The sequence below is a fragment of the Pipra filicauda genome, unplaced genomic scaffold (genome assembly GCF_003945595.2).
Source record: "Pipra filicauda isolate LSUMZ 115617 unplaced genomic scaffold, ASM394559v2 scaffold151_size3305965_pilon, whole genome shotgun sequence".
NCBI lineage: Eukaryota > Metazoa > Chordata > Aves > Passeriformes > Pipridae > Pipra > Pipra filicauda.
This window is the reverse complement of record NW_024104007.1, coordinates 2,226,948-2,248,297: the sequence shown is the minus strand read 5'-3', so window position 1 is coordinate 2,248,297 and position 21,350 is coordinate 2,226,948. Positions and strand designations below refer to the sequence as shown.

Below are 21,350 nucleotides of genomic sequence, written 5' to 3'. Positions count from 1 at the left end.
AAGTCTACACGTTCTGCAGAAAATTATCAAGATTTTAGGCTCAATCTTGTGAGGAGTACAGAAATACATTTTACACAGTGATTACAAGTTACTTCACTTTAAAAATTATTAAGAAGAAAACAGAAAAGGAAGAGGTGGTAACCAAACCACCTTCCCCCAACAAACAAACAAAAAAAATCCCACCACCATGCTTATAGGAGGAAAATTGCCAGACCAGAGAGACTCAGAAATAAATACTGGGAACTGACTGGAAACTTCTGAAGATCAGGGGTAAGCTGACAGAATTCCTCCCCAACTGCAGTTTCACTAACACGCTGCTAAGATAAGGGGCTACTGCTTTTACTAGGATCTTAATTTCAAGTCAGCATTCCTACAGCTGCCCATTCTCTACAAATGTTGGCCTACAAAACTACATTCCAAAAGGAGACAGTAACAAGCAACAAAAAATTCAGAAAGACAGAATGCAATTAGTGCATGGCCCTTTCTAAGCACCATCAACCAAATACCTTTTCAGAAACAACCAGAAACCTTTAAGATTATTGGAAAAAAATATTCTACAACCAACAGATGTTAACAAATTAAAAGGAAAGTTAAGTGTATATTCAAAAAACCACTGCCAAGAGCACAAGAGAAAGTGAAGAAATTTATTACATATGACAAGAACCTTGTACATATTCATAAAAAAAATACTAAACAGGCTAAGTTCTTCTTCCTTTCAGGATTGTGGCCCTATCCCCAAATCTTACACAGAGATGACCTACTATGTCCAGATTTGTATCGGCCAGAACAGACACAAAATTCCTAGAAGTAGTTCCAGGACTGATGCAAGATTCACTACTGATTATGTGCAGCACAAACCAAGTTCCAGTGTTTCTTTCATGCAATGAATTAGGAGTCACGAGATCTATTTCCAGTTATGTAGATAAAGCTGGATTTTATTTTGAGAAATCATAACCACTATCACCCTAAATTCCTGTTTATGTATTAGGAGAAGTATTTAGTTTAGTTATATTATTAACAGTTTAATGATATCTGTGTATCTGGTATCTGTAAAACATTTCAAATTTCCCAAATGGAGAGCAGCACAGAAAAGACAAGCAGGCAGCCCCCATAAAAGTCAACAGAAAACAGAAGCTCTGTCTCTCTTCTTCTACAACTCAAATCATACCTATTTCCCACATGAAGAGTTTTAGGTGGCATCCATAAGTCTGAAAAAGTCAGACTTTCTTATGATAAGGGGGTCTTTTAAAAATCCAAAAGAAACTTGTATTTGAACAAGAAGGTGCACATCTTGCAGTTCTCAGTCAAAAGTCTTTTGGAATTGTTAGGATTTTTTTACCATTTAGGAACTTCAGCGTTTGACCTATAGATAGCATTCATAAGAAAAGCTTATGATAAAATCTCAGCTATAGGGAAATAATATAATGATCAAAAGCAAATAGCAAGTGGAAAGAGATTTTCCCTTTTCGACTATGCAATGCTCTTTTGTTGCCACTACACCAATTCTTTAATGCCATGGAAACTATCTGATAAATGTATTAGAAGCTCAACAAATTTCATAATATTGAGGTAGCAAAGCAATTGGTATTGTTGACAGAGAACTGCTCTGAGCACCTATTTTAAGGAGAAAAATTATCTAAAAATAAAAATCATACTTTGAGCAGTATTCAGTGGAAGAATACAACAGCTGCAGAGAACACGAAATGAAGCTACCCTAATCATATTGGATCATTGCAAAACATGGAAGGATGAGAGGGAGGAAAAAAAGCATGCCTTGAAATTACAAAAATGAGATACAAATTACTTAAAATTTAACAGTCTTACTTTTGGATGGTTTTACTTTACCCAACTTCTGTATTTGTAATGAGGGCGAGGGGGGTGGGAACAATACTGTGAGTTACATGAGAGTTTTATGTCCAGTTTCTCAAGATGCTAAACGTGTATTCATAAGGCATATGATGTTTTTAATCATCTATATGTATGTCTTCATCCTCTGCACGCTCCCCTATCACAACAGACACGGGCAGAAACTCAAATTAACTTCTCCTTTTAGAGGTAAATACTGAGATTGATCTGTTTTCACATGTCCAGCACTACAATACACTTTTTTTCCAGCCAAATGCTTTCTAACATTGCACTGCTGTTGATCTACCTCTAGAGACTTCTAAGTAAAAAGAGCAGCTACACAAAATGAAAGTAAAATAGCCCTCCAATAAATAATACACCCACCCAATAAATAATACACCTATCCAAAGCATTCACAATCCTATCTTCCTCTATAGAACAAGCCCGATTTCAGGCACACAACAAACTTGGTTTACAAACTCGGGAGGGATTTCACTAAAGCACAGAGGTGGAAGTACTCAATCCCAAAAAAGGGCCCTTCACAAGGACTGCCCTGCCACTGACCTAAGGCACCTGCCAGGCTTGATGAAACCATCAGCCTTTTCAGAAGTAAAGCCAAAATCCATAATGCACTGCAAGATGCACCAGGGAAAAGCATGCAAACATCAAAAAATGCATGTGAGAAACACTCATGAGGGTACACATACACAAAAAGCAACTGTATCACAACTTCAATTTGCACTTCTTATCCCATTCCCTCACACTTGAAACAAAGGAGAAAACTCTGGGTTTAAAGTGTTATATTGGACAATAGTTGTATTAAAAAAGGTAACTCCAAATCAGATCTAGTCACAACACAATAAATAAAAATATAATTAAATTTTCAGAAAAGTTAAGTCCTTATGGCAGGCAGACAGAGCAGCTTTTTGGCTTGGGGCTTTTGAAAGCCTAAACTCAGCCCAACACAGCCTCAGAAGGCACATCTTATTTTCTAAACACATTAAATGTTTATTTACAAAGTGATACCATACACACACTTTAAAAAAAAAAGTAACAACTTTATTTCTCCATATTTTTTTTTCCTGGAATAAGCAATACTGAAAATTCCAGTTGTTCTTATTACATTTCCTAAATAGCAGCTTATCCTTCGGACTTGCACACAGCATCAAAACATACCATTCTCTTCTACTTTTCTTTCCTGAAACATTTTTATTACCAAATGAACAACAACAACACTGCCTTATCTGTTTTTGCAATTCAGGCATGTATGTTCACAGAAGGCAACAGACTGCATTAAAACACTACCAAAACAAGCCATTTCACTATATGTGACTCTGTCCCCAGGGAAAGGAATGAGAGCAGATAAGATGTGACAGATGTGTAGTCACGTCACTTAATACACTACTGGAAGGTGCTCAAATCATTATGGTGACAGGCAGAGTATAAAAACTTGCAAAGAATGGACCAAGCAGTTATCCAGTTTTCTGCAGACATGATTCTTGTAATCAGAGAAGATATTGAGGTCTGTGAAGTGCTGTTTGAGATAAGGCAGCCTGCCAATGTCAATATGCAATAGAGTCATAAAATAAAAAATAGAAGGGTGCACAGCATATATGTTTTTGTCAGCAAAACCTCTCCATCATGAATATGAAATACATCTGATGAATATGAATTCAAGGTCTGTCCTCTAAAAATTTCCTGTAATGAAACATTTCTGAAGAGGTTTAATTAAACTCGAAATTTACCCAAATCAGGAAGCTTAAGCTTAGCAACTGTAGTTGTCCAAACTAAGTTTTGTTTTTCAGCTGTTTTGCTGAAATCTCTATTTTGGTTTAGAAGACAGAACAGTAAGGATAAAACTGGAAATCATACGGTTACCGGAGAGAATAGGACTGGTCACTTGTTTGAAGTCAAGTATAAACCTAAGAGTTATAAAAAAAAAATAAATCTGGACTTCCATGCAATTGGCCAAGTAAAGTATGAAAAATGCAGGATAAAATAGTTCCCTCACTTATTTCAAGTTTACTAATCTTGACTGTTACAAATATTAATGTAGGTCAAGAATAGTTCCAAACAGCAGCATGATTTTAGCTGCCAGTGTCCCTTCAGTAGGGACCAATACCACTGCTGTTGTTTCTCATAGACTGTTAGACCCTAAATCCCACAAATTAATCTGCACAGGTAGATCCCTGTGCCTCTGGGAATCCGCATTAAGGCAAAGAGGGAAAACTAACTCACAGGATCAGATTCTTAATTTGAAGCTGGACCACTGTAACTCATTATGACACTAATCATAAATATCTCACCAACACCCTCTGCTCCCCATCTGTTTGTTTTATCTTATTATAGTTTTATATCTCAATCCACGGGACTGGCTGCAGTAGTCGAATTAAACACCTGCATGTGCCCGTGTTTCTGCAGGGCCAGGTCCTCAGACACATGCTGATTTTTCCCTGTGCTTGTGCCCATGCCTTGTTTGCTCCCTGAATGGGACAACAAAATAGAATGACATAATTATAACATCAATTTCTTCATTTATACAAACACCGATATTGATGTTTTCAAATAATCCCGTCCTTTCAGCCAAAGGATAAGCTCCCATCGACTTCTGAGGTGCAGTGACTGGTATGAAGTAACCTGCATATTGAAAATTACCTGGAAAAGTGTGACACTGGGCTTTAAAATTACTTTGAAGAAGCACTTGCTTCTTTATTGTACAGTCACAAAACAACAAGTAAATTTCTTATAATCATAGAATATCCTGAGCTGGAAGGAACACACAAGGATCTTCAAAGTCCAACTCCTGGCCCTGCACAGGACCACCCAAAGAATCACAAATAATATTCATTGCAGACTACTAAATCAAATCCACTGGCACCAACCAACCCTGAACTGAGGAATACTGAATCCAAGCCAGTCACCATCAGGCCCAGTGCAGGAGGTTGGATGGACCTTTCCTTTGACCCAGGATGGCCATTCATATATTCTTACAGAGAGCCCACAGGAAGAAGCCCACAATATTTCAAGGATAACTCCACTAGAACTAATCCCAGAATCCTACTTTTAATTAAACTAAAAAACACACATTAAGGTATAAGTGTTTTTGTGGGTGTTGGTTTCAGGTTTGGTTTTATTTTGCAACTTCTATCTTCTTTTGAAGAAGTGGGGTTAAGTGCAGTCACGCATTTATTACATATTTAAATACTCTGATTAACAAATTTGTCAAACAAGTAGATGAGGGAATGTGGGAAATATACGTGCCCACAAAGCAAAAAAAGGCACAGACATAATATTAAACCTATTAAATGTGCTATTTTCCAGAATTATCAGCACCAACCACGCTTATTTTCACTACTTATAGCAGAAATGAAGAATAGCCATTAAAAAAAAAATCCACAGAACTAAATAAACTGCTTGAGAATTCAATGTTGAAGACTTCTGAAAGGGTATTTCCCCTTCCTCACCAGAGAGACATTAATTCTGATTTTGGCCCCTGGATTTGTACTGAAATTTGGTGATAGTTGGAATTTAGGGGAAGCATTCAAGATATCACAGAGATATTGGCGCTCTTTAAAGAGTAGTATGCTGGATCATAATTTTCTTTCTCAAATCAGAGGTTAAATCTGCCAGTAGAAATTCAGCTCCAGCTGGGATATGCAGGATCTCAAAACAGTAGGGTCTTGCCTAAGACCAGACTGGCAGCATCTTTCCCCTTGAGAGGCTGCAGCTCATGGGACCTTTTGATTTCAAAACCCAGCAGAAGCCAGGAGCTGGGAGCTATCCATCCACAACTGGTATGAGAGGGGGTCCCACCTCCTCACTTGCTGTAGGACAATCAAAATACCCCTGTGGGCTGCAGTTGGCACCACTGTCACAGGTTACAGATCCACACGTCAAGGAAAGATGCTTAAAACCAGTTTCTTTCTGCTCACAAGTCCATTTACCCTTTCCAAAATCGCCTCTCATTAGTGTCAACTGCTGAGGATTCACAAACTAAAACACTCACACACAGTCTGAGTGCCTTGACAATTCAAGGCATGGTACAAGTTAACATCAGCATCTAAAACTTTCAGAAGTATTGCAAACAATCACCACCCCTCAACTCACAGATAAAATATTCTGTAAAGCTTAAATACATATATTTCTGGCATGAAACATTTCTCAGTGCTGGCAAAACTTCCCTGTAATTTTTTACAATAGCATACTTTGAGTTCAGAAGCTGGTTGTAGGGTAAAATTGTTTTTTTTTATTAAAACCCATATGTGGTCTTACCTTTTAGCAGAGGCAGGGGAGTTAACTCGATAGGCTTGCCCTGAGACCTAAACTGGGAGGAGCTTTGTGACCTCTTCTGTCTGGCTTTTCTGACGGACTTCCGAGAAAATCCGTCTACTTTATCCACTGATGGAGGAGTAGTTGGTGCTGAGGACATATCCCTACTGAAGGAAAACAAAGGTTACAAATATACTCCAAATGAGTGAAATGGGTAAAGATTAGCCTAAACTTCCCAAATATCTTCTTTCTGCAGCACTCTCCTGTTGACAACTCACCCACATAAACTGTTAAGAGATTTAGCCCACCGATACATTTACACATTGTATGGAATAAACTTAATGGAGCTTAATCGTTAATGTAATAATTCCTCTTGCTCACCTTTTTATCTGTGTCTCCCATTTGCCAAAAATCCTGCAATGGGAAAAATTCAGACCTAATGCTGACATCATTATGTCAACAGAATTCATACACCTGTAGACCTGACATAGGATTGTTGCTTTAAACTATGTATTCTTTGGGATGAAGTAATTTCAACTCACTCTGCAAGAGACCATGTATGCTAAAGAATGGATACACAAAAAGGTACAAATGTTTTTTTGGCATTCAAGTCACCAATATGCATGACCAAAAAAAAAAAAAAATAGGACAGCAGAAAAATTCCATTTGCTTACCATACCTGAATACCAGATTTTATAGAAATGTAAGAAGGTATAGCAGAAAGTACTGTTATACTTCACAATTTCGCTAGCACTGACAAATTCTACATAGTGCTTCTTTATTCTCCATTTTAGAAATACTCAGTTACTTTCCTGTGAGTCTCTTTACACGTAGTTATTCCACGTTCTGGCATTTCTGTAGGACCAGCAGTGTGGTAGCTGTAACTGTTCTAAGGGCACAAGCCAGACAAGGTTTGCAGGGAGAGGCAGAGAGCCAAAAAAGGCTTCTGCAAGCAAAAGTTTGTTTGTTTCCCAACTTCAGCTGGTGTAAGCAACAAGCACTGCATCTTCCTATAAAACCGGCCTTGGTAGTACTCCTGTAGCTGATTCCATACCACTAGGAAACATTTTAACAGTGAATTAATGCATTCACCTATTGTATTTACCAGTCTTGTCCTGCGTGTTATAAAGGCTCATCAGATCTTGATGAACTACGTGAGCAATACTCAACAGAAACGAGACAGGAGGAATTCAGGCCTACATGTTTCAAGCAGCTCTGTGCACAGTTAACTTCACCAGCGTGTGCAGCTCCCCTGAAATCAGCAGCCCCATCTGCATTAATGACACGATCATTAGCGAGAGCAGCTCCGTTGATTTCAGCCAGGCCACACACTCGTGCAAAGTTAAGCATCGGCGTAAGCATTTGCAGGATCAGGGTCTTAGAACATGTCCTTGGAAAGCATTACTCATCCTCAATGTCTTGTTGACTTCAATTACCAAAGTGACTCCTTTGCTACAACAAGTTGATTCCACGACACAGAGAACACTTTCGAGTACTTATTTTTATTAAAATATTTGATTACTCATAGGCTTCATAAATTACTAAATCCCCTGAAACAGACATTATTTGGGTTTGTCTTTTGTAAGAAAAGCTTTCGAAAGCATGATTTGTTGCAACAGTGTAAACAAGCTCCGAAAGATAAGAACTGTTTAATGCAGAATCACATATAGGTGCACTAAATCTATCAAAAATGGGAGTATAAACTCCATAGCTTCTTCGAGGAAGCATGTGCAGCACTCAGAAGGTGAACTGTGCAGCTGGCATTACAATAATGAAAAAATCTCATTCCATCTTTTTGATTTCTCCTGAGGTATTCTCTCACTACCAGCTTAGGCTTTCTAAATATAATATACTATCAGCAACATGAACCCGTACCTTAAACTGGTCTTGTTTATCATCTGGGCGGAAAAAAAAAAAATGCCACCATCACCAGGGCATTCAGGCCCCAGCCAAGATTAATAAATAAAAAAGTCAGATAAACTGAAATAGAATGGCCTGTACTTTAGTAACCCACTTCTAAGATTTCAACAGTCCGCCAAAAAACATACAAACACGAAGTTACCTGTTACATAAACCAAATTCTGGAAATATCAGCAAAAAATATATTCCCTAAACCTGAATCGGTTTGGCCCTATTTCATCTCATCAGGAAGCTTCCCCTCCTCATCACGTGCATCATTAAAGTGTAACCATCCCTGCAGAAATGTTTGCACGCTCCCTCCAAATTAAATTAAAAAAAAAAAAAAAAAGAAAGAATAATAATGGACAGGGACTAAAGTAGATCACTTAAACTGCAGGATCATTGTGTCAGCAAGGAGCTTTACTGACACTTCCCCGCTGTAAATTTAGTAACAGTTTCCCTAACCTGCTTTATAAATTATTAAAATCTAATTCTAATTCAACAAGACTCCATCCAGCCTAACAACGTTACAGTAAACACTGATCTTTCTTTTCGTCTCCCCAAATGAACATTCGCTGCCCTGCATACACTATCACAGGGAAATACTCTGTTTCCACCAAGAGTCGGGGGGGGGGGGAGGAGGGAGGAGGGGGGGAATAAAGCCCGAGATTATTTATTGTGTGCGAGGGGGAAAAGCTGCAAACCCGGCCACCCGCTCCCCGCTTCCTCCGCTTTATTCCCCGAGTATTTTGGTAAATACGAAGCCACGCTCATCAGATCCCTCAGCCCCGGGGAAGGGGGGGATGGTGGAAGACGCGAAAATACCGACGGATATCGGCGGGGAAAAGGGAGCAGAGGCGCAATTATCCGCTCCCGGCTGTCATTTCCAGACGGGATCTCCGCAGCTGGAACATGTCCTCCCGCAGCCCTCCTCCCGCACCGCCGGGCCGGCCATGGAGTTACCTTGACGCTCCTGGGTAGAGAAGCCGGAGACGGAGGGAGGCGGCGGCGGCCTTGGCGGAGCGCGGCCGATGCCTGGCGGCGGCGGCGGCGGCCCGAGTGCGGTTCTCGCCGGGCTCGGTCGCTGCCGCGGCGGCGCAGGAGCCCTGTAGGCCTCGGCCTCGGCAGCGGCGGGGCCTCCCCGGCGCAGGGCGGCGTCGGCGGCGGGTTCAGGCGCGGGCGGCTCCGCTCAGTCCCGTGCACTCCCCGCTGCCTGCGGTGCCGCTGCCTCTTCACATTCCCGGAGAAGGGCCCTGCGAGGCGGGGTGGTGTGGGGGGGGGGAGCCGCCGAGCACAGCCGAGCCGAGTCGAGCCGAGGGGGAGCGGCGGGCGCGGAGAGGGGGGGGCAGTGCCGGGCAGGGCGGGGAGCGCGGGTTCCGCCGGCGGCGCTGGCGCGGGGGAAGAAGAGCGAGTGGAGGGTCCCGGTGGGCGTCGGGGTCGCGGTCCTATTGTGGCTCTCAGCGGGCTCCGGCCATGGCACTCGCTCGCACACACTCGCTCGCTCACAACCGAGCGCGCTGCTGCCACCGCCCCCCGACCGCGGACCGCCCCCGACCGCCCACCGGAGCCGCCGCCGGGACGCGCCGCCTCAGTGGCGCCCGGAGCCGCCTTGGCCGCCGGGACCGCCGGGAAAGGGCCGCCCCCTCCCCCGGCAGCGGCGCGGCCCCGCCGCTCCCGCAGCCCCGCGGATCCGCCGCATCCCGCAGGTCCCTCGCATCCTTCGCCCGGGGGAGCGGCGGGGCCCCCTCGGCTGAGCGGTAAAACCCGGCGCTGCTGAGGGAAAACCCCGCTAAGGCTGAGGTAAAGCCCCCCGTCGGAGCCCCTCGCGGGGCGCAGAGCCCCTTCCCGGGGAGGGCAGCGGGCGAGGGGCCGCGCCGGGTCCGGCCGGAGGGACCCGCTGCGGGCACGGCCGCAATTCCTTCTTTGTCCGCAGTGGGAAGCAGCGGCTGCAGCCTCCCTCTCCTCTCTGCACCCTTGGGTTTCTTAGCCCAGTGTGTGATCGCTGTCTGCACCACCCTTTTTTATTTTTTTCCCCCCCTTAAGTGTATTTTTATATACTTGGAACCAGAGACCAGCACAACGGCTGGTTAAATGTCATAAATTTTTGTTTAAACTTATCTACCCGATGGCTTTGGTGTTTGAGGGTTTTGTTTTGGGTCCTGGTTGGTTTGTTTGTTTGTTTTCCCCAAAATACAGCAAACGGCTATAGGGCAATGGAGCTGGTGAAGGGACTGGAGAACATGTCTTTGAGGAGCGGTTGAGGTTGTTAAGATGGGGTTGTTAAGCCTGGAGAAAAGGAGGCTCAGGGGGAACCTTATTGCTCTCTACATCTCCTTGAAAGGAGGATGTAGCCAGGTGAGAGTTGACAGGTAACAAGTGACAGGACAAGAGGACAGTCTTAAGCTGCACCAGGTGAGGTTTAGGTTGGACATTAGGAAGCATTTCTTCACAGAAGGGGTGATTAGACATTGGAATGGGCTGCCCAATGTGATGGTGGAGTCACCATCCCTGGAGGTGTTTAAGGAAAGACTGGACCTGGCGCTCAGGTGGTGTTAACACAGTGGTGTTGGGTCATAGATTGGACTCAGAGGATGATTTCAGAGGTTCTTTTCCAGTGTAATTGATTCTGTGATTCTGTAATAGTGTTAATATGGGTATTACGTTTGAAAATACTCTCCACTGTTTCTCCTATATTTCTGGCAAAGAAAAAAAGCTGACTTATATCAGCAGCAGCCCTCCTGCATTGATATCACCAAATTCCTCTGAGGTACAGTCTTTTTTTTTTTTAGGAAATGAGAAGGGTAGTTTGAGAGCTGGTTGCTTTGGTGGATCAGTCACATCCCTCCTTTTAGTGCAGGTACAGGACCCTCTGAACATTACTAATCCTGCAAAGGATACCTAGTTGTGGTCCCACTCAGCTTCTTGACTCAGCTTTTGGCATAACAGAGGGCGTGGGACTGTGTCAGACTCGATTTAAAGTGATGTAAGCTGTTGTCAAGCTACTTTCAAAATTGCTAATTTTCAGGCAGCTAAGTTCCCTGGTCCAGTTCACGTTGAGGAACCTGGAACACTAGTTAAAAGCTCAAGGCTACTGAAGTATAACTAATGGATGTGAACAGTTTTCCCTCTCATCTCTCAAAATGCCTCTTCATATGTTAAGAATTAGGCCTCCCCTAAATTTTTTTACCCACAGACAAAGTGTTTTCAGTTCATTTCAATCATTCATTGTGTGACACAGTTTTAAACCTCTTAAAGTGCTTATTTCTTGGCTCTGTGTTGTCTCAAAATCATTCACATCTTTTTTTGAACTGTAGCACCCAAGACTGGACACTGCTACAGTTGAGGCCTCAACATCTGCTGTCCTGCTTCTCACAGACCACATTCCTGTGTACATGTGCCAATACAAATACTTTGGAGTCAGTCTGATCTATCCACAATCTTGCTGACCTGTCTTACCCCCGCATCCATTTCTGCTGACCTACCAAGCCAGTTATTTCTCCCTCAAGTAGACAGTAATGCTACTTGAGAAATTACTTCCTGCAGCAGCCCTAATGCTATGCCCTCATTTTTATTGCTGGATAATCAAGCAGTCAAAACACATTTTGAAATAAAATTCCACATGATGTTAAGTCAGAAAACTGTAGAATTTGTCATCCTTTGTAAATTGACTGCATTTCTCGCAAGAATTGTATTTGAAAAAGCAAAACTTAGATTGAACTGTGCCACGGTTACAGAAAGGTTGTGTAACTAAATTTAGAAGAGAGATTTGTACATATTTGTAAATATTTTAAACTTTAAATTCACTTAAACTAAAGCAGCTAAAATAATGTAACTGTAAGCAAGGATTGATAACAAAGAATGTAGGTCAAGGAGAGGGTGGTGTTATACCAATAAAAGGTAAAATATGATAGAAACAGTGTAGCTTCCCATCAGTGAGGGACAAAACATGTTTTGCTGTTATATATACTTAATTCTGTTAGTTGTGTTTGTCAGTGACATACTTTCATTCTCAGTTTTGGTCACTGTCCTGTGTGCTGCCTTTGATCTGAACAGTGCAATGAGCAGCTCAGAAAGTTATTGCCAGCATACTCTGCAGAAGGGAAGTTCTAGCACAGCCTGATGGCTACACTGGCACTTTAGGTGCAGTTGAGCAAGTCATTTTACATGATTGTACTTCAGTCTTCCCAGTATGAGAAGAAATCCATCTTTGTAAAACACTAAAAATCTAAAATTGAAGCCTGTGATGTAGGTATCTATTAAAATAAGTGCCATAGAAGGGATAAAAACCAACACTGCTGTCCAAGTCCTGTGCACACAGAGGTTTTTACTCCTCATTCTGCCTTTGTGTAACAGCTATCGAATTAGTTCTTCAGTACAGCTGAACAAGCTGGTAAATAATGCATTCAGCTAGTTTATTTCTTAGATGGTCATCATGTGGTATGTTTGGTCCATTTTGATTGTGTAAAGCATTTTTATGATGTGTTTTATATCAGGTGATGTTTGGATGGTAACAATTCAAGACAAATACAGGCTTTATCAGTGAATAAACAGAAATCTTACCTTTTCTGTTTCGCTTGGCCATCAGATTTTGCAGAGTAGGCTTCCCACTTATTTCCAGATCGCTTTCTTTTTCCTCCTTTAATCTGTGAAGTCCTCATCTGTGAGAAGATTTAAGAGCATGATATAAGATATGAATGTAAAACTGCTGGTATTTTGAAGGGGCACTTGTCCTTCTCCTATTCTGTGTTTAGGCTGCATTTTGTAAAAATTGTTACTTTAAAAAAAATGGATAAGTGAATTCCAAGCAGAGATGGAGAAGAACTAAGTACTACAGGTGTTTTACATAGATGTGTATCTGTATATGTTTATATATGTGTTTGTATAAACACCAATTTGCAAGAATAAAAATTGACTTTCATCAGATAAAGTTCACATGACCAACATCTCCCATACAAGTGTGTGGGCATATATATGAAAATATAGGCACAGTCAGTACCTGCAGCCCTTCCTGGAGATTTACAAGCAATAATAAGTTCTTTTGATCAGTGTTTCTCCACTGCTGTCAAAGGTACAAGACAAGCCTATCCTTTTCATAAGTGGCATTGCCTTACTCCCCTACAAAAGGGCTTTTTAAAAAATGGCAGGAGAGGAATTTTCAGGGCTAGCTCCTTGCCAGTTCGGCACTGTGCTTTTTAGCACCCAGTCAGAACAGCAGTCAAGAGTCCTCCAAAACAGAGATTTTTTGTACCAGTGACTCAGATTTGTGCCACTTCACGTTATTTTGTGTGGTTGAAGTTCCACTATAGACCATCTGTTATGGCCACCCAGGCAGGAGTACGGAGCTCTCATCCACATTGGCATTCTGCTCTCTACATAGCAGCTTATCAAACGGGATTGCTACGGAGATACCCCTATGGAAGTCCTGCTCCTAGCTGGAGTTTGTAAATGTCTCACATGGCACATCTGACATGTATTTGTCTACAGGAGGGGTCACATAATGCTCCATAAAGGATCTCCGATATGTCAAAAGGAGCATTATCGGGGGTACCATGGGATTAGTTCAGATATTCCCTGTTCCAATACTAGTAAGCAAGAAAAGACTTGCTCTCCCCAGAGAACTAATTATTCAGACCGGCAAGAAAAAGACCAGAAAGAGAAAGCGTTATGGAGGAAGCAGCAGAGCTGTTTGAAGAGGCAAATCAGCATGTGAACAAGGCTTTTCTGATACATCTTTTAACAAAAATGAACACAGTGGAACACCACATCAAAGTAACTGTCCTGCTCCATCAGCGTGATTGAAACGGCACAATCTGTGATTTTTTTTTGTTTACTTTTGAATGAAATTCACACGTAACAAGAAAGCGTTTCTTCTCAGTCTGTTTACCCTGCACTTGACTCCTGATTCATACGTTCTACGTTTTGGGGAGGAGTGGCATGTCCGGCTTTTGGGCGACATTTGTAATCGCTGTACCAAGTTTCTGCCGTAATAACCAAGTGCTCGTTCCTCCTTGCCTCCTATCAGCTCTGTGATAACACTGTCAGTGCCCTCAGGAATTGAATTCCTGGTTGGGGGGGGGGGTAAGCGTTTTAGGGTCATAGACACAACTACCAGAATGGGAACTAATTCTTCCTCTCTGTTTATAGACACTGCGTCATTTGAAGTCTGTTTCTCTAGTCAACATGGCAAGATAAGTAGGAGCTTGCTCGCCTTGGCAGCTGGAGAGCTGCCTCCTCCCAGCACCACACTGCTCTCACTGATTCCCAATTCACGGTTTTGTTCCTACTTTGCTCCCCTCCCCCAGTGTCTTAACTTGCCTTCAGGCCCCAGGCACTCCTTTAAGCCAAGTTTTCTGAATTTTCTGTTCGATTTCCTTTGCTGCCTGTTTACCTCCGCCTTCCTTGGGCTTTGCAGTGCCCTCCTCGGCCAACCTGCCCTCCCCAACTGTCCCTGCCCTCCCCAACTGTCCCTGCCCTCCCCAACTGTCCCTGCCCTCCCCAACTGTCCCTGCCCTCCCCAACTGTCACTCCCCAGCTGTCACCCCCCAACTGCCTCAGAAGGTTCTAGTGCTCCCCCTTCTCTCCTGGGGCAGTGCCGGCAGGGCTGCCTCTGGTGCCTGAAGCTGCCTGGAAACACAGCCACGTGTGTGACGTGGTCCCCCTGTGCCACTGGGGTGTTTCTGAGTCCCAGGTGAAACGAGCTCTGCTTCTGTTCCTTTGCTTTGTGATCAAGCCTCCTTCCAGCAGCTGAAGGGAGTCTGCAAGAAAGATGGGGAGCGACTTTTTACAAGAGAATGGAGTGACATGACAAGGGGGAATGGCTTCAAATTGAAAGAGGGTTTAGATTGTGTATTAGGAGGAAGTTCTTTGCTGTGAGGACGGTGAGGCCCTGGAAAAGGTTGCCCAGAGAAGCTGTGGCTGCCCCATCCCTGGAAGTGTTCCAGGGCAGGTTGGATGGGGCTTGGAGCAACCTGGTCTAGTGGAAGGTGTCCCTGCCCATGGCAGGTTGGAATGAGATGATCTTTAAAGTCCCTTCCAACCCAAACCATTCTATGATTCTGTGATTCTAAGTCTCCTCAGTTATCTCTGCATTTAATGCATTACAAGCCAGTATATACAGTGCTATAAAACCATCCTCTTCATGTGAGCACGTTTTACTGAAGCCCAACTTCCTACCTACAACATCACACCTTGAAAAGAGCTAATGAGTAAAAAATACCTATGTCTGTTGAAAGTGCCCGGCAGTGCTTTAAGTGTGTGAACTGTAGCACTTCCCACATCTTCAGTGAGGCACCTACCAGCTCCCTCCCAAGCTTGGTGCATCTCTCATGGTTATAGCAGTTGATAAAACTCTTGAGATTTTCCCCAAGTTCAGAGTCCCTGAGGCTGGAGTAGGCTGAGACAGAGATATCTTGTTCCCTTTGTTATGAAAGAGAACAAGCAAGTACTCGTGTTGTATTTTTCAACCTGCTTTATCTCTGTCTCATGGTACAACTTTAACCTGTTGGATACTTTTAAAGTTTTCAAATTATGGCAAGGGAAAGTCTTCTGTAGTCAGTAGCTAAGCTCAGCATTGTAGGGAATGCTTAACATCAGAGGGGGTCTAACAGCACTTAAACAAGTTTAAAATATAAGTTTTAATGGGTTCCAGATTTTGCAGTACAAATGAATGAATATGTATGAATACTGCCAAAATGGGAAGGACAGGAAAAGAAAGGTTATAAGAGCATTTTCTAAAGCCTTCCCAGATCTACTATCAGGGTTAAACAAATATGATAATTTTGCCACTGAGATAATTACATGAATAAGGAGGTTGTAGTTCTGTCATGACCCTGTAAAAGAATTACAGATGCCCTATAAATGGCTAGTAAGAAAGAACTTCACATGAGAGAGGAACTGGAGTTGAAAACCAAAAGCTATAAATCTTAGAAAAAGACAGAAATTGATTCGATTTAGACAGAAAATAGCAAAGAAACACCTAAATAATCTCCTGACTAAGCAGACCACACAAAAATAGATGACTGGAACAGGAACAAAACTGGTGTTCTGTGCAAGTGCTGGAAGTGCTAGAAGTTGAAAAACTTGGTTGAAGAGATGAGGTTGTCTCACTTTAAAGGAGCACTGATAGAACTGATTTTTAGGAAATTCTGCGAAGGAATGGCATTAAAGCCTCTTCAGCACCTCATGGCAGAAAGAGAAGAGGATGCCAAGGTTAGGATAGGAATAGCAAATAAAACAGAAAATGTCATCATACCATTGTACAAATCATTGTGCATCCTTCCTTATCTTTAATGCTGGGTAATTTAGTATGGACTGTAAAATACAGAGAAAGCCAAAAAATAAGATGGCTGGGTACAATTCTCACAAAAGAAGAGGATTAATACACTGGGGATCTTGAGGTCAGAAGAAAAAACTTCATGCTGAATTTGCTAGAGGTTTGTCAAGATCTTCGATGGAATGGAGATGGGTGAACGAGTGACTTATTTATCAAAACTGCTTTGTATTATTTGATCTTGTGTCCTCTGGCAAGATGGAATATTACAAGCTCTCACATCCTGTTATGAAGGCAAAAAGTGTGAACAGGTTCAGTAAAAGAAAGTTTTAAAAACCAGATGCTCAAGGGCATCAAGGAGATTAAATTGTCCTTGTACTTTAACATAATTGCAACATACATTACATATGCAATATATTAATGACTGTAGAAGCTTATTTACCACTAAATAAAAATGCACCACTATCAACTTTAAAAATCGGTTTTATAGAGAAGTCTAGACACCAGATTTAGGGTAAGATATCTCAGTAAATACAGAATAATTTGAGCCAATATAAAATGTGTGATATGATAATACTTGGCATATTATCATTATTGGATGGCTTCTTTGACATTCTGTCCAGCCCCCACACTTAAAAGAATTTTCAACATTATCCAGTGTCAGGTAGGACCTGGAAGAATTTGTAGCAAGAATCAACAGCCGAGACTTCAGTGAGAGCTGATCAAAACCAGAAGTGAGATTTTCATTTCTAAGAAGGCACAAGGAGAAGTTAAACCCACGATTTGCTAAGGCACCGAGCGGCGCCATAGGACACTCCTGGAAAATTCATCTTAAGCTATATTTAGTACATTCACAGAAATTGTGGCTCCCACTTGAGCCATTTCAGCTCAAATATAAATAAATAAATAAATATTTAAGAGAGTTGTGTGCTTCTGAGTCATGTTTAGTTCTAATATGTGTCTTTCTAGGTGAGCTCCTACCTCGGAGCAGATTCATCTCTAGCTGCAATTCTATAGGTGTGCACCTGTACTTCACGTGTTAAAGTCCATCAAAAATACACTAGACAGTGAAATGCTAATATTGAAAGCTTTTAGTACACAAATGGCCAACAAGAGCCCTTCAGACAAACTCTTCCCTGCAAGTTTGTTTTAGAATAATTATAGTTTCTTGCAGTTACTGGCTTTTAATGATGGGCTCTTGAGATTTTTTTTTTAGTTCCATTATCTTTGTAGAGTTTAGTTCTTGAAATTTTATCACGATCTCATTGCATGAGTGTGAGATACTCCAGGGCAATGCTGTTCAATGCCTGCTTGAGTACAATTTTAAAATGTAATTTTTTTTCTTTTCTCTGATTTATACCTAGGTCAAATTCATATTATTGTCTTGGGTTCCTTCTTGAAAACTCACTGCAGCTTCATTCGAGATCTTAAAATATGATGTAAGTCACATCCTGGAAAATGTGAAAATAGATTTTCTTCATCTTCTACATAAAACATCCTTTCTGAGTTACTAAACTTTTTTCCAAAGTACACTGTTTTTGATCCAGAATTTAATTCTGTGACATTCAGACTGTTCTGATTGCACCAAATGTAATTCCACCCCCACTGAAACCCACCTCAGGCCTTTTCCCAGTGTGATCCAGCTATTTTTCTTTGGGATGTTACAGGAAGCTACACACTACCATTCTGATACACGACAGTGAATACGCTTCAAGGGTTTTTTTTTCATAATTCCTGGTAGCATTGCAACTCAGCAAACTGTTTTGATACATCTGTGTAAGCAATTTAACTCTCCTCCTGCTCCCCACTGCAACTCAGTGCTCTGCTTTTAACAAATTGGCAGAATCCTAACAAATACACACTCCAAAGCTGTCATACGGTGCTGTTGCCTATCATCCCATTCAAATGGTTTCTTCAAGGAAATTGCCAGTAGTGTTAGTCCTGCTGGTTATCATCTGCAGGATATTTCAACCAGAATGCCATGTATGCAGAATTCTTGATTTTACTTTAGTTTGCAAAAATATTTGCCGTCTGAAGTGTTGTCTGCTTATTCGAGCCATTAGACAGAAATACAAGTAAGGTTCTCTGCTTTCAACTGAGATTTACAAAAATCCTCATTACCTCCTGGGAAAAAAAAGAAATGGCAAAAGACATTTGAAGGAAAAGAAGTAGGGCATCTATTGCTGCTGCATGTTTAATTTTATTTGATTTACTATACTTAACTTTTTCCTTTGTTGGCAAAAACAACCTTAGCGGCTGCTAATGCTGTTGCCAGTGTCTCCATCTGCATCTTTGGTTACTTCTTGGATTTGTTCTCCTTCTGCATTTGCAGAATTCTGCTTGCATCCTCTGGACTCTCGTGGGAATTTTTCCCCTTTGTGGCCAACATTCACAGCAGCTTGAAGTTACTCTCATTGTGGATGACATTTTCCTGCAGTTGAAGACACCTGAGCCCAGTTCCCTCTCGAGCTTCTTACATGGCCTTGGTGATCACTGCCACTGATAAGGGAAATGCCTCTGTCTCATCTTCAGAAGTCTCAGGTTCACGTTGTGCACACCCATGTTTCAGTTCTGTCATTAATCCCAAATCCCCTTTTGGAGCGTTTATCTGAATTAATCTCATCTTGTAATTTTGCCATGTAGCTTTATTTTGCAGCTGGACCCTTCCTTATCTTTCCTTTTGTAGATTCTTTCCCTTGGGAGTGGTTTCAGTAAAACACCTCGGAAAGCATTAAATTTAGTCTCAAAGTTGGTACTGTATTTGTTGGCATTTCTGTCTGGCCTGTTTTCTGCTGACCTTTACTTAAATGATTATGTATATGCATGTGTGCATGTATATTTGTAATGCTTTCTGTCTTGTTCAAGTTTAATTTTACTCCCTGAAACAAGCTTTTCTCTTGAGCTCAATGTCCCAGTTGTTTCGTTAGGATTGTGACAAGTCTGCTCATACAAGGCACATCCACGGCACATCTGAATGAAAGTAAACATCCTGTGTTCCTCAGCCTTCTATAAACCCCAGCAGATGGCTGCTGCTTTGACAAACTGTGTGGAATAGGGTGGATCACATTTCCCATGCAACAGACTTATTTCTGGAAATCCAAACCCAGTATAATTCTTGAAGGTGGCAGCGTGGATCTAACCACAAAGTGGCTTAGCCCAAATCAGTCCTATGTGGCAACTCTTTGTAGCTCAGACCCCCTTGCTTTTTGGACTGGATGTACAGTGGGGGATACCCTAAATTGCTCATTCACACAAAGTTGCAGGAGGACTGGTAGCAGCTTTCACCTGCAGGTCCTTGTTCATCAACCTCAAGGTCCTTTGTGTAATACCTCTCCTTGTTAGAACCTGTGTATGTTTTTTTGTCCCCTGTGATTAAGTATCTCCTGGAGAGAAATGGTATTTCTTAGAATTGCCTGGATTTTTCCTTAATGCTCAGAGACAGTCCCTGCTCAGGATACTGGCAGAATCTGCAGGAGGTGATGTATATTTTCTACACCTCAGGTAACACTCAGGAGATGTGTGCCACAGACATATGTCTTATCCTGGTTCCCTGCAGCAACAGTTCACTGGTGTGTCTGTGCTTACCCTGTGTCTGGAATCAAAGGCATTTCCATGTCCAGGTGGATTAGCAGCAATCACAGAATCACAGAGTGGTTTGGGTTGGAAGACACCTTAAAGACCCTCCACCTTCCACTATCCCGGGTTGCTCAGAGCTCCATCCAGCCTGGCCTTGAACACTTCCAGGGATGTGGCATCCACAGCTTCTCTGGGCAACGTGTTCCCAGCCTTAGACTTGACCCTGTGTGTGTGTGTGTGTTCAGGAACCCATTTCCATCTCATTTGATTTCCTAAAAGGAAGCAACAAGGGAGTTATTTTGGCTGCAAGTCCAAGCAAATAGCCTCTATTAGGTCTTAAAAATACTGTTGGGGATGTGTCCTGAGTGAAAGGCAGCTTGGGAGTGGGCTTCATCTTTTCTTGTTTAAAACTTTCCTCCACTGAGTAACAGGCTTTCCATCACATGTTAAGAGTATTAAGCATCAAAGGAGAAGGCTTTTGAAAGACCACCTGCATTCTTCTAGAACTTGTCTACAACCTCTTGGCATAGATGATCTTCAATGGGCTACATGTCTGTTCTGTTGCATTCAGAGGCCCTAAAAATGCTGCCATTTGTTTAGAATCATAGAATCAATAAGGTTGGAAAATACCTCCGAGGTCATCAAATCCAGGAAATATTTCTAAAGAACTAAGAAATTTCTGGTGTTTCTGCTCCAAATATACTTGTTACAAAAAGGCTGAGTGCAAGCTGGTCTAGCATTACCTATCCTTGTGTGCCTTCATCAGCCAGAACCTCACTGGTCATGCAAACCCAATACACAGTTAATCATGGGATATTTTCCTCCATCACACCAACGTAGAAGGCTTCCAGTGACTCTTGAGTGCATATTTCCATTAAGGATTCAGTAGACTGATCACACTCCAAAACCCATGAAGTCTGTATTATTTCCTAAATCAAAGTTTCTTACACTTCCAATTTTGTTTACAATTCATTGTTTGTTTTTTTTTTAACCATCTGCTATTAAGCCGGATTTCATTTTATTTTAAGACATTTTGTACTGTGCCCATTGAGCTCAGTCACTTCCTCATTATCCATCCTGCCCTTTCATTCACTGGTCATTTCAGAGCAACCCAGGAGGCAGGAACTTTGAAACCAGAGATTTTACAGGTCTCTGGCCAGCATTCTCTTCACAGTGATGATATATTTTGTGTAGTATTGCATAAGGGCAGCATCCTCTTGGTCAGGTATTTCTGTGGCTAAACAGAACACACTGTTGGTCAAAATCTCTAACTAGGTGGAGTAAGAGATGAGACTGTTCATCCTGTCTTCCAACAGCTGCTTCTGTTTCCTTGAAGAGAGACTCCCTAGGTGGCTATGTCCATTTTCCCACTAATGGGACTAAGTGTCATTGACTGGTGTGCACAGCCAAAGACCTTCTTGAGATGCTTTTTTTTACAAAAGCTTGTGCTCAGAAAAAAATCAATATTACAGAAAAAAACAACCTATCAACA

General features: G+C 42.0%; 1 protein-coding gene and 1 long non-coding RNA gene across 7 annotated transcripts in view; one reads left to right on the top strand and one right to left on the bottom strand.

Moving 5' to 3' along the window:
• The window catches only part of PPP2R5E (protein phosphatase 2 regulatory subunit B'epsilon), an 80,195-nt gene extending 65,742 nt beyond the window's left edge, over window positions 1–14,453 (bottom strand). The window contains exons 1-3 of one of the 6 annotated variants that reach the window (XM_027716654.2): window positions 14,329–14,453; window positions 12,574–12,671; window positions 6,118–6,281 (exon numbers count right to left, since the gene is read on the bottom strand). In XM_027716654.2, the coding sequence (XP_027572455.1) occupies window positions 6,118–6,281; window positions 12,574–12,671 (262 nt within the window). In that variant the 5' untranslated portion in view covers window positions 14,329–14,453. Of the gene's footprint in view, window positions 1–6,117; window positions 6,282–8,976; window positions 9,519–12,573; window positions 12,672–14,328 lie in introns of those variants that run through there. The other 5 variants (XM_027716649.2, XM_027716651.2, XM_027716650.2 and 2 more) reach the window with 5 other exon arrangements.
• LOC113985681 lies at window positions 10,477–17,204 on the top strand. The gene is made up of 2 exons (XR_003539914.2): window positions 10,477–14,701; window positions 16,941–17,204. It is a non-coding gene; the product is annotated as an uncharacterized LOC113985681 (long non-coding RNA).
• Window positions 17,205–21,350: the final 4,146 nt, after the last annotated feature.